Source organism: Wyeomyia smithii, chromosome 2, assembly GCF_029784165.1.
Source record: "Wyeomyia smithii strain HCP4-BCI-WySm-NY-G18 chromosome 2, ASM2978416v1, whole genome shotgun sequence".
Taxonomy (NCBI): domain Eukaryota; kingdom Metazoa; phylum Arthropoda; class Insecta; order Diptera; family Culicidae; genus Wyeomyia; species Wyeomyia smithii.
Genome location: NC_073695.1, coordinates 11,912,806 through 11,925,900, shown reverse-complemented (window position 1 = coordinate 11,925,900; position 13,095 = coordinate 11,912,806). Strand labels below are relative to the sequence as shown.

The 13,095-nt window shown below is 37.2% G+C and overlaps 1 protein-coding gene across 1 annotated transcript; it reads left to right on the top strand.

Annotated features, from left to right (window-relative positions):
• Window positions 1-355: 355 nt before the first annotated feature.
• Window positions 356-7,306, top strand: LOC129720967 (uncharacterized). The gene is made up of 4 exons (XM_055672938.1): window positions 356-2,144; window positions 2,206-2,404; window positions 2,477-2,668; window positions 6,694-7,306. Exons 1-4 carry the CDS (start codon window positions 1,979-1,981, stop codon window positions 6,695-6,697), a joined length of 561 nt encoding a protein of 186 aa, XP_055528913.1. The 5' UTR covers window positions 356-1,978; the 3' UTR covers window positions 6,698-7,306.
• Window positions 7,307-13,095: the final 5,789 nt, after the last annotated feature.

The window sequence follows — 13,095 nt, the reverse complement described above, 5'->3', positions numbered from 1 at the left end:
CTGCGGTCGTGTCTTATAAATAACCTCTTCAACTTTTTTTGTTTAGAATAGCTTTAAAAAATTATAATTGCTCTAATTCTGAACTTTTCTTACCGTCACCATGTTAAGTCACTTAAAGTTATATTCAGGATTATTTCCTTCTAGGCTTCTTCAGAATATCAGGGATGTTTTTCCAATGAAAACTTTTGCATGCTTTCTTTCTAGTTTTTAGAGACGTTTTAGATTTTTTTGACGTTAATTTTTGGAAACATTTTTGATACAAGTTGACGGATTTTTCGTAAGATATATTTGAGGTCAATTTGTTCGGGTTTTCTGCTTTTTTCAAGATTTACCTGTTTCCCTGAAACTAAAATTATGTATATTTTATTTCTTTTTATTTCCTGTGTAAAATGTTTTTAATCAGCATGCTGCAGATTTTTTTTTCACTTTATCCTTCCAGTTTCTGCAGATGCTTTTCGCCATATTGAATCCGTTTTGTTTTGGTCACTTATTGTTTTTTTTTTCGAACAGTCTACAACTATTTCGGGAATCAAAATATTTTTTGAGTGGATTTTTACATCTATGTGTTGTTTTTTTTCTGGCGTTTAAAAGTGTTGTATAAGGTAACGCGAGTGAAGCTTGGCTGGTGACAGCTGAGTGACAGACAAGCTACTCGTTCAAAATCCGGCCGACTCGCCATGACCAAATTGGTCAGACGAGTAACTCGCCGCTCGCACCGTCTTTTGTAATAGGGTAATAGGGCCATAATTTGTGTTTATTTGTTTTTGGGTTTCTTTTGAATTATATAGGCATTTGCTTTACCCTTCCGTGTTTATTTAGTGCATTTCTTGGCTCTCTCAGGCTAAATTTCGATGGGATTTTTCTCATTCATGGCTTTAAAGGTTTAGGTTGCTTTGGGCTGCTTTTAATTTGTTTTTTGTTATTCTTTTGCTAACTTTTTTTAATCATTAAATAAAACCACAGAAATAAACATTTTTAGACTTTACGTTGTAGAACAAAATGTCCACGTGACAAAAAGGGGGGAGGAGGAGTTTAAAATTTTTGATTTTTGTGTCCACGTGGAATGTGAACGGTCCCTTGAACGGAACCTAGTTCAGCAGATAGTCAGGGATTGCTCAAATACGATTCAAACCAATGGACAACGTTCGAAGGCACACCAAGACAATACAACTTAGCAAGCAGATTTTTTATGCATAAAACTTTGCCGATTTTTATATTGGTAGTTTGAAGCAAATCTAATGAATATTGTGCGACTTCTGGATTTGAACTTCGGAACTAAGCAAATGATAAAATGTATATTTTTGATTTTATTACTTAAATAAAAGAAAATTTCACAGCGTATATTTTTTGGATTACCAGAACTACTAGCTGAATTTTGTTAAAGCCATCAATCAAACGAACCTTTCTGGCAAGTTCTTTTCAGTAATTTGTCTTGATTTAAAAAAATTGTGGCTTCGTGTCCCACCTGCTGAATTACATTTTTCGTAGTTTCTACTATCATATTTTCAGTTAAATAATTCAATTGTCTATCTCCATTACTACATTTACTCCTTGAACCAGAAAAAATACCAATAACACAAAATTACCTATTCAACCTATGAAAACATTTGTGAGAAGATCCGGAAGAATGAGTAAATTGCATGAGTCAAATCGAAATATATTTCCGGCCAGTCCATACATATTCCCAAAATAAACCAGTTGTATATGTATAGCCTCCCAGCTGGTACGATACTGATATGACAACTACTCATATGTTCGAATCCCGGCTCTCGAGAGACTGTTAGTATCAGTATGCTGGGTGGAATAAACAAAGGGTTAAGTTCTGGTAGCGGAATGTAGCACCAAGATTTCATTTCGCTTTGCTTTACTTTGCTTTGCTTTGATAAGCAACAATGTTGCACTGTGCTTTTTTTATATTTCTGACGTAAACACGCATCAACCGCGATCCGTCGGACTATTAAACCAGCAAACGCATATCATGACGCACCACTGCTTTCATGCTCAACCATATATGGGTTCCGAGTTCCAAGCTTTCAGCAGAACTTCGAGAACTGTGGTGTTGATTAGTTCGAGCAGTTGTGTCGCCCCCAGAATGACACTTGACAAAGTACTAATTACAATTGTGTTGGCGGCTTCTCTGGCAGGTTCGTTCCTTTCTCCTTGTAGATCAATGACCAATTTACGAACGCCTCGTTTTAATCCTAGGAGCGGCCAAATCACCAGCGTTGAGAATCATGCAGCAGATCGCAAACGAATGCCGAAGTGTTACCGGAAGTGACGAAGCCTTCAACCAACTGAGGCGTGTTGTAGAACAGGATACTCTAAAATGTTTTGATGATCACGTAAGCGCGATAATTCTACAGTCTTCATCTTTGCTGAACAACCAACCATTGAAACCGAAGGAGTAAGTTTGAACAATCTGTTCTTCGGAAAGTGAAACCTAATTCGTTTTTTTTTTTCGTTCACTCGCATGTAGAATTTGCGAACAATCGCAGAATTTGTTCTCCTGCATCGAACCCATCATCAATAAATTAGAACCGTATGTTAACGATCCTATCAGAAACGCGGTGGAAAAGTTGCAGAAAATTGTCGATACACTACCGGAAGTGTCGAGTTTGATTTGCAACAATAGTGCGGTCAAACAGAGGCAATCCTTGGAATTGAAGCAGTGAGTTGGAACAAACTTCATTTAATCACATGTAGAGTTTGCGGACTGTTGCCGAATACGTTCTCCTGCATCGGTCGTACCCTGCATCCCATCATTGATAAATTAAAACCGTGGGTCTCCGAACCTAAGCTAGTAAGCAGCAATGCCAAGACAGTGTTGCAAAATGTTGTCGACAAGCTACCGGAAGCGTTGAGTCTGATTTGAAACAACAATCCGACCTCATTGTTAGGTTTGTGTTTTTATTTTATTCTATTCTCTGATTATCGATTTCAGTAAAGGTACAAGGGTTGTTGCTGTGATTGTTTTTAGGCATTTTCATGTCCCAAACGTGTGCCGTACAGCTTGACGCTGGTGTGAGGGTCTGCTTGAACTCGATTTCGGCAAAAGCTTTCGGCACGGAGTTGGAGAAGTTCACAACTACTGAGTGCAAGTAAGTTCAAAATGACATTCTGCTGCTTTCGCCGTATTCGAAATAAGTTGAATTTACCCACTAGCGAAATCTACGAAGTGCGGGACTGCATCGAAAATAGTATCGAGTATTGTGGAGACAATAACTATCTTTTTTTTTTTTTTTTTAAGGTGGCGGGGAAATCTGCAAACAGACACCTGAGAAGAGAACTCAGGGTGTGGGGATGAGACTAGGGGAGAGACGCTGGGATAGTTACACTCGCCCAGACACCTACTGATCCCTGTCCCGACCCACTAAAACCCCTCCAGTCTCCAGCCCTGGTCTTCCCGGAACGACGGTTAAGTATTACGTCGGGGAGTGGCTTTTGTGCGTGATGCGCCCTCTTTACTCTTATAACCTCCTAGCTAACTACCTGGAGACTGGTAATTAGCTACCACTGGCGTGTTGGTGGTTGACCCGCCACACACGTTGCAGCTCCAGAACAATCTGAGAGGCGGCCGCACAGACCGCGTTCCAGATGCCCGGGTCGTCGCACATCCTCCGGACTAGAATGTCCGGAGTAGTGCCAGGCCCGCTCACAGCCATCATGTTGCTCCTCGCTCTTGCGAAACGGGGGCATACGAAGAAGACATGCTCAGCAGTCTCCTCCTCCTCCACGCACTCGGGACACATGGGGGACACCGCGTGTCCGAACCTATGCAGATATTGCCTGAAACAACCATGGCCTGACAGGATTTGTGTCAGGTGGAAGTTCACTTCGCCATGTCGTCTCCCGACCCAGCCGGATATCTCCGGTATGAGTCGGTGCGTCCATCTGCCCTTTGTGGAGTTGGACCATTCCCGCTGCCAGCGGAGCATCGAGAATGACCTTCTGGTACCTCGTATGCCCCTTGTGTCACGTTGGTCGAAACACTCTCTGTCCTCCTTGATGGCGATGCTGATAGGCATCATGCCGGACAAGACACAGATTGCATCGTATGACACCGTACGATACGCACTCGCAACTCTCAGGCACATGAGCCTGTAGGTACTTTCCAGTTTACCACGGTAACTGTTAGTACCTAGCGCTCTGGACCACACTGGCCCACCATACCTAAGTATGGACGAAACCACGCTGGCAAGAAGTCTTCGCTTGCTGCCATAAACCGCTGAGCTATTGGACATCATACGAGATAGTGCTGCAATAGCCGATGAGGCCCTCTTACAGGCATAGTCGACGTGACTCCCGAACGTGAGCTTGTCGTCCACCATAACCCCCAAGAGCTTCAGGGATCGCTTCGAGGTGATGGTGCAGTCTCCGACTCTGACCACCGCCTGTTGCTCCGATTTACGGTTGTTCACAACCGTGACCTCCGTCTTATGATGCGCGAGCTCCAGTTTCCTGGAGCGCATCCAGTCCTCGACCTTGCGTATACAGTGCGCGGCCGTCAACTCGACCTCCTCGATAGACTCGCCGTAAACCTCCAGCGTTATGTCGTCTGCAAAGCCGACGATTACAACCCCTACAGGGAACTTGAGTTTCAACACTCCGTCATACATGACATTCCACAACACCGGGCCCAGGATAGAACCTTGCGACAATAACTATCTGAAGGTGTTCAACGTGACATATCAGAATTTGGTGAGTCTAACACCATGTAAATGAAAATGAAATTCGTTTTGGTTTTGTTTCAAATACGAACATACGTAACCCGTTTGGTTCTAATATAAGAAGGGGAGAGAGGGGATTAATAAGGAGTCCCCTATTTTCATCAGCCGAAGAGAGATAGGCCTCGATCTCCTGAATGTTCCTCAATATCGATAGTCTTAACGACGAGAAGCTGACTTACGTATTTACAAAAAAACGTGTATCACAGAAAAATGTTCAAACAAATATCAATCGTAAAAAATCAACCAAAATTGTAATCATTTTCCTGGTGCTGAAGAAAACTCCACGCAAACTGTCTGAAATACGTTCGTAGGGATTGAAATAGTCTTTTAGGATTGGGAACTTAAATTGACTATCCTACAAGCTTGTAAATCGGTTTTATAGCCTAAAATAAGTGCTGACAAAGAAAAAGATAGTGAACAAATCGATATGCTCAGGTGTCGGATTCGTCGTATTTTGTCCTCAACTTATCGCACGATTTCTACTTCCAAAAAGATTGTGATCTTCAGCAAAGTTGTCCAGAAGATCGATTTTTGAATCCTATTTTCTTTCCGAGTTTTTCTGGATTTCAAGATGGTGGTTTAGTCAAAAACCATTCTTGCAGCATTAAGAACATCTTATTTTATGGTTGCAGTAATTTAAGTAACCAAAAGCTTTCTCAATTTTAGCTTATGACTTGCCCCTAACTTCTACTAGATAGAATTTCGAATAAGCAAAACTTATCACACAAAGTACCCCGTGGTTACTATGGCGAAAACCAGATACATTACCAATTATTCATTACGAGACACTTTGCCTTCCACCTCTACCTCACCCGGCGTAAACGTACAAAACTTCAAGGCAAAGGGAAAGATAGTTGCAATTCACGGAAATCACGCACATTCTGATCGTGTAGAGCCACTCTCAGGCAGGACAAACTTGTTCACAATCTGCACTTCGCACCGTCATGCTCTTGCGCGTTTTTTCCCCTTTACACTTTTTCTAGTAATTCTTTTTTATTTACTTCTCTTATTCTGCGTGCCCACTGACATGACAGCACGCTCTTTGTACTGCTCCGGAGAAGGTGCAGCGCAAGTTTCGTTCGACAAAACAAAACAAAAAAAAAGCTTTTGCGCGAGGCGCAATCGGTCGCAGGTCTTCTAGAGGGTCTCCGTCGAGATCGAGACCGACTTTAGCTTAGTTCGGTCATCGACAGTGTCGATATTATGTAATAGCAGTGGATATGAACGGCACACAATCTACTTCTTGAACCCGTTGCATTGCGTTGAGTTGCGTTACTTGCGGTGTATATCAATTGGTCATAGGCCGCGTTGTCGTCGTCGTCGTCATTTTGCTGATGCCGATCTCCGCTCTGGCAATGGTTCCAACGCGTTCACCCGTCTACTTACGGCGTCGTCAGCAGCAGGGCACCACAGTCGCTGGGGATTGTTTGGGAAGAAATGTTTATTAGCGAGCAGGCAGAGTGCGTACCACCAACCCCCTTTACCGTGTCACCGCACGCAAAAGTTGTGACTGTTTGGGATTGGCATGAATTAATCGTTCGAGAATTGACGGCCCATTTACGTCGTCGTCGTCGTCTACCGGAGAGCGCAGCAGATGAATACCGCAATCTGCGTGAATGTTCGCAACTTTGCAACTGGCTTTGCGCTCGTTCCCTATTTTTCACCGTCGTCGCCCCTACTGTCATTACCTACCGATGTTTCTTTTAGTGGACAGGGGTTTTGATTTAATAGTAATCAGTCAATTAGAAACAACAGACAATCTGTCCTAAACAAAGGCTGACCTGAGCAAGAGAACAAACATCAATCACCTCTGTATGATCTTCGTTGGACGGAGAAGGAAATTCTGTAGCAAAAGTTTCCAGACACATAAATATCGGTCTTTTCCTTGACTTTTTCTTTTTCTTTGCTAGATGATGTATTTGATTTTACTCCAAAATTTACCAAGAGTTTGTTTTTCTCTTTCTAGGTAAGCGTTGGAAATGATAGCAAAGTGATTCCATGTAAGTTACAAGTTTGTTTTGAGTGCGTCACACATGTTGTTTGAAAAGTTGTTTAGGAAAAGCAAATAAGCTCTCGGACTCCATCTAGCTATGACGGATTTCGCGGTGACGAGGGGAGGTCTAACAGCTACCTCTCAGAATTTAATAAAATATTTTGGGTGTGTAGGCGTTATAAGCTGTTTTGAACACTTTTTTTCGAAAATTTATTTAGCATAACGGGTTCTCAAATCTTTTCTTGAATTACCATACTCAAATAATGACAAGAGTTTTTTTTTAAATACATTTAAAGAAAATAGATTTGAGATCCGACACTGACAAAATTAGTTAAAAAATACGAATTGATTTAGGATAAACGGTCATTTCAGAATTTTCCAAACTCAAGATTTTTTAATAAGCAATTGAACTGTCTAAAACTTCTCTTAACATTTTGAAACAGACACTGTTAAGAAAAAAGTAGGAGGGTGGTATTCAAGACACGACCGCATGACGTTGGACTACGGTATTCTTATATTCCATTAAAACAAATAATAGAGAGAATTGCAACTCTAGTATTTGCTGCAATTTTATCTAACAGTGCATTTCTGGATGCTGAGACGTTAAAACGTTATAAATAATAATATATACTAAAAGAATGGATATCTTTTATTTAATCGCTGTCATTTCATACATATTCGAATCAACCCTTTGTTTGCTAAAATTTTCCTATCTAAGCAAAAAGCAAACTTTACGAAACTATCTGAAATTGGAGCCCAGAACGATTCAACCGAAAATTTTAAATTTGAAAATTGTTTGACATTTAATCGATAAAACTCATGCTAGGTTAGTTCCAGCCCAGCATATAACTTCATGTATTTGAAAAAAAAAAAAACGTTTGGTTCAATAGCTCAATATAGCAAGAGCTCAATCACACGTTTTTCGGTAGTTGTTATCAAGGTTGGGGCGAGTGACAGGAAAATATCTTAACTTCTTCAGTTGTAATTTAGAGCATTTCTAATTGTTTTGTTATTTTTCACGATAGCGACAAGTTTGTTTCTTTCTCTGTGTGCGAGAAACAAAATCAAAACCGCGCACCGAGAAACAAAAACGAAAATTTAATGAATGCTCATTGAGAAAACTTGCAACTTTTTTTACCAATAACTTATGATACTCAAAAGAACCCGTTTTGATCTAAATCAAATTTCTAGTAAATAAGTGTTGATCATTCATAGGTAGTAATTTTTCCTCGATGAATAAAGACTGGCTGAAAAAGTTAAAATCGCTGCTGTAAAATCAAATTCACAACTGTGTTCGTTAAGACGTTTTAATATTTTCAATGACAATAATAATCTTCGAAAAACACCCGCTAGTTATTCACACACATGCTATAACTATCTAAACACGCGTTAAAACTATTCATACACACGCTGTAGCTATAGCTATCCATACACACGCTATTCCTTTCCATACATCCGATACAACTATCTATACACACGCATAAGCTATCCAACCATGTGCTATTACTATCCATACATACGCTATAACTAATCATTACACACGCAGCAGCTATCCACACATAAGCTATAACTATCCGTACACACGCTGAAGATATACACGCAATAGCCATAATATGCTACACATGCTAGTGTCTTACACACGCTATAGCTAGCCATACACACGCAACAGCGCCATCCCTATCATCGCAAATGTCATAGCAATACAGATGCACATACGCTATATGTGCACACTGCACACACACCCAACGTTTTCACCCAACGATATCTGAATTGGATTACCGCTGGTGGGGTCCAACTCAGATCGAAGGAGCACCGAACTGAATGAAGAAATGCAGCTTCCCACTACCTTCGCCGCTGCTGCCTGATACCACCGCTCTGGTTCTGCTGCAGCTCAGTTTGGCCGCTGGAATCAGCCACCGCTGCTGAATATACAAGACCGGCCTGGTGGCCTTTCACTTGTTAACTGAAGACTGCTATGAGACGACACAGGCTATTATATAGCCCAAAGCAAAAATCCATCCGCGAGCAAACAAGAAGCGAGCTTGTGATTGGTTGAATGTGCATGACTTTTAACACAACTTTTAACTAGTTTAGTATCGAAAACATATTTAAATTTTTATATGACAATCTTGCGCAATATTTCCCCTATCAATCAAGCCATTGGTGTTTAGAATCTGTTCAGTGGTAATGATAAAAGAAGCATTTTAAAACGGTGTTGAAACACCTGTTGCAGCTACCGAAAGCGAGCTCGTTATTGGTTGAAAGCTGTGAGACTGTTTACAAAGTCAGATCGGTTGTATCCGTTAGTGTCGACTGTGCTTGTGAAGAGAGGTGGTGATTGGTTGCTCGTTATGATTTAGACAATCGATGTGATTTATCAATTTTTCAATAGTGTATCTCGAACAATAGGTTATTTTTGTTATATAAATTCAACCGTTAAAGAATTTCTGATCGGTTGATGCCAAAACCTCAAAATTCTGAAAAGAAATGACTGATATATAAGCGCTCAAAACCTGACCACTTTTCCCTGGTTTTCCCCGGTTGAATTACTAGATTTTCAAATTCAGGTGCCTAACTTCGATATAGACGTTAGTCCAACGTCAAAAAAGTAAAAAAAATTCTAAAAGGATTAAAATTTTGTCAAGTTGGTGCGAAATCCGTCTTAAAAAAACATTTCAATGAGTTGTTATAGCAAAATGGATCAGATACAGGTCGGACTCGATTATATATAGTCTCCGATTTTGTTTCACCATATATAATCGAATTTTATATATATTCGGATCAGAGAAAAAAATGTTTTATATTTATTTTTCATAATTGATTTGTTGTTTTCGAATAAATAAGCAGAATTTTATTTTTGATTCATCCCCCTAAAAGGCAGAAAACACATTTCTTACAAAAATATCTTGTAGTTATTCCTGGTGCAATTGCAGTCAAATGTAAAGAAAAATTATTTAGAAGAATTATAAAAGTATATGGAAAGAATTATAAAAGTATTTGTCAACTTGTTTGTATATAATTTCTCAAATTTTCGAAAAATTAATTTTTTTAAATATATTTTTCATTTTATTTTATTTTTGAAATACTTTTTTTCTCAGGTATTTTTATTCAAGTATTTTTGTTTTTTTTTATTTCAAATATTTTTAAACAATTTTCATAATTTAAATTTTTTTTAATTTTTTTTCTATTTTTCCCCTTCTTATCAAGCGTTACGTATTTTGTAGATATTCTCTAACGATATATAAGCTCTAGATAAGTCATATTTCAAATTCAAGAATTTTTTTGCTTCTATATATAATCGAGTCTAATATTATATATAATCGAAACATATATAATCGAGTCAATATATAATTGAGTCTCTATATAATCGAGTCCGACCTGTATTAGAATCAGAATCAGACAAAGATTTCTTTCTTGGGTCATTTTTAGTTTTCAGTGTATTGAGCTTCATTTGTCATTTTACTCGTTTGATCTTGTGCTCTCCTGTTCTTTTGTTGTTCTGTTCTTTTGTTTTACTGTATTTCTAATCTTCTGATCTCCTGTTCTTCTGTTTTTCAGTTCTCCTGTTTTCTTGTTCTTCTATTCTTATTTACTTCATTCTTCTTTACTTCTGTTCCTCTCTGTTTGCTTTTTTTTCTAATCTTTTGTCGTTCTGTACTGCCTTTTTGTTGCTTTTCTGTTATTGTTTCACTTTTACGTGCTTCGCTTCTTCCATTCTTATTTTCTTGTATTCTGTTCTTGTATTCTTCTGTTCTTCTTTTTGCTGTTTACTCATTATTCCGATTTTTATTTGTTCTACGGTATTGTCATTTTTTGGTTTTCTGACGTTATTTCATTCTTTTGTTCTTTTATTTTTCTGTTCTTTTCTCTTTTTGTTCTTCTGTTTTTCTGATTTTCTGTTCCTCTGTTTTTCTGTTCTTATATTCTTCTATTCTTCTGTTTTTCTATTCTTCTAATCTTCTGTTGTTTTGTTTTTCTGTATTTCTAATCTTCTGTTCTCGCGTTCTTCTGTTTCTTTGTTGCTCTATTCTCCTCTACTTCTGTTTTTTTAACTGTTTGCTTATTCTTCTGTTCTTTCCTCTTTCTGTACTGTCCTATTTCGCTTTTCTGTTGTTTTTTTGCTCTTTTGTTCTTCTATTCTTTCGTTTTTCTGTTTTTCTATTCTTCTATTCTTTTTACTACTCTTTTTATTTTACTATTTACTTATTCTTCTGTTTTTTTTTTGTCTTTTTGTATTGTCATTTTTTGAGTTTTTGTTGTTATTTTACTATTTTGTTTCTCTGTTCTTCTGTTCTTCCATCCTTCTGTTTTTCTGTTTTTCTGTCCTTTCTTTGTCTTCTTCTTCTATTCTTTTTTATTACTGTTCTTCTTTTTTCCTATTCTTCTGTTCTTCTTTATTAGTATTCATTTAATGTTTTGCTTATTCTTCTGTTTTCATTCTACTTTTCACTACTGCCTTTTTTTGCATTTCTGAAATTATTCTACTCTTTTTTTCTTCTTGTTCTTCTGTCCTTCTTTCTCTACTGTTCTTTTATTCTTAGGTTATTTCTTCTGTTCTTATAACCTTCTGCTCCTGTTTTGGTAATTCTTCTGTTGTTTTGTCTTTCTGTACTGCCATATTTTGCTTTTCTGTTACTACCATTCGTTATTCTGTTTTAATGTGCTACTATTCTATGTTTTCCCATTCGCTAGACTTCCATCTGTTATTCTTTTCTTTGTTGTTTTTCATCTTTCTTTCTATTATTCTGTATTTCTATTTTAATTTTTTTTCTCATCTTCCAGTTTTGTTTTATTTAAAATCCTTCCAGAAGAAAACTTCTGGCTTTGTTCTATTATAATCTCTCAAGACTATTACGTCGTTTAAATTTTCAGTTTCTTCACGAACTGATTTCATTTTTTGTCTTATATCTAAATTTTTAGTTTATTAAAGTTTTTTGTAAGTATTTGTCACAACTCGTGCATGTTCTCGTTCATGTCTCGCATCTTCGTAAATCTTTTTAATTTCTTATTTTTTTATTTTCAATTTTTGTGTATTTTTGTTGATTTTTCATTCATTAGTTTTTGTTTTGTTAAAGTATTCTGCTCCAAAATAATGAAAGAAAAATATGTTTTGCTTTTTTATCTCTATTATTAAAATTTTTGACACATTTGTCATTTAGTTTTTCGCGAGTATAATTATTGTTATGTTTCTCTGTTTTTTCTTGCTTCTGGTTTTCGTTATTTTTTTGTTTTTTTGACTTTTTTATATTTTTTTTATGTTAATTTCTTAATATTGTTGGTTATATTCGAATGAATATTATTTAAATTTCAATGAATAATGATCAATATTTCGTACTTCTGTTTCTAACGAATTTAAATATCAAGTGTAAGGCTAAAAATAATACGAGACTGTTTGAAAAATTTGAAACAAAAAAGTTCGAATTTGAAACAAAAAAAAAAGACCAGAATGGATGTTTTCAGCAAAGTTGTTGATAATAACTTTATCCTTCCAGAGAAAATAAACACCGTAAAGCCAAAAGATAATACGAAAAAACACAAGAATATAATTAGAAATTTAATGTCTTAAAATATCCTTGTGTTAAAAAAATGATTGTTTTTCTAAAAAAACTGCACATGTTAGTTTAATATTATTATTTGTTCCGAAGAAAATACGGCTTTTTAAGTCTTAACGGTGCAACAAACCGCTACTATTTTTATGTCCGACGTTTCGGTCTTTCGATGATTATGCCTTATTCATTATTCTTAATTTAATAGCCTCTACTGAATATAGCATTGGAAATCAAAACAATATTTAAACAATATTAAAACACAGCTTTCAAATGATATTAAGTTATGAAAAGCAGTCTGACACGACAAAATTGAGACGAGATGATAAAAAAAAACAAAAACATGGTCAGGCCCATTTGGGTTGATTTTTTCTTACTCTTAATTTTCGTATCCATTTAAACACAATTTCGTCTGCAGGATTGCCGTTTCTTCTCAGAGAATCACTAACGTGTAGAAGAATATCTTTTACTGCCGAAACAACTGCTCTCACAATGGCGAGCTAAACGACGCACTTGCTTGAAGAGAGAGCGAATTGTGAGGATTGTGAGCAAAAACACTGCGGTAGTATCCGAAATATATGCTTAGACAGATAAAAAACTTGTGTGAGTATTCTCACACGAAAGGACATTACGCTCAATTACTACCCAACAGAGGTCACTGCAGTGCTTCCACTGTTTGTCTTTTAATCATGTGTCAAATAAGTGAGCAACTAGGTAGAAAAGAAGCTTGCGTTGTTTGCTTTGCAACTCGAAACTAGGAGAAAAATAAATTCAGCCGCCCGTCACGCATATTTGCTCTTCGAATGCTAACGAATTTATCTCAGCACTG

What these genes read in the sequence shown, in the direction of transcription:
- LOC129720967 (XM_055672938.1), top strand. Translation starts at nt 1,979, where the DNA reads ATGACGCACCACTGCTTTCATGCTCAACCATATATGGGTTCCGAGTTC. An exon ending in GTTGGCGGCTTCTCTGGCAG is followed by an intron (nt 2,145 to 2,205) that starts GTTCGTTCCTTT and finishes TTTTAATCCTAG; the next exon opens with GAGCGGCCAAATCACCAGCG. An exon ending in CAACCATTGAAACCGAAGGA is followed by an intron (nt 2,405 to 2,476) that starts GTAAGTTTGAAC and finishes ACTCGCATGTAG; the next exon opens with AATTTGCGAACAATCGCAGA.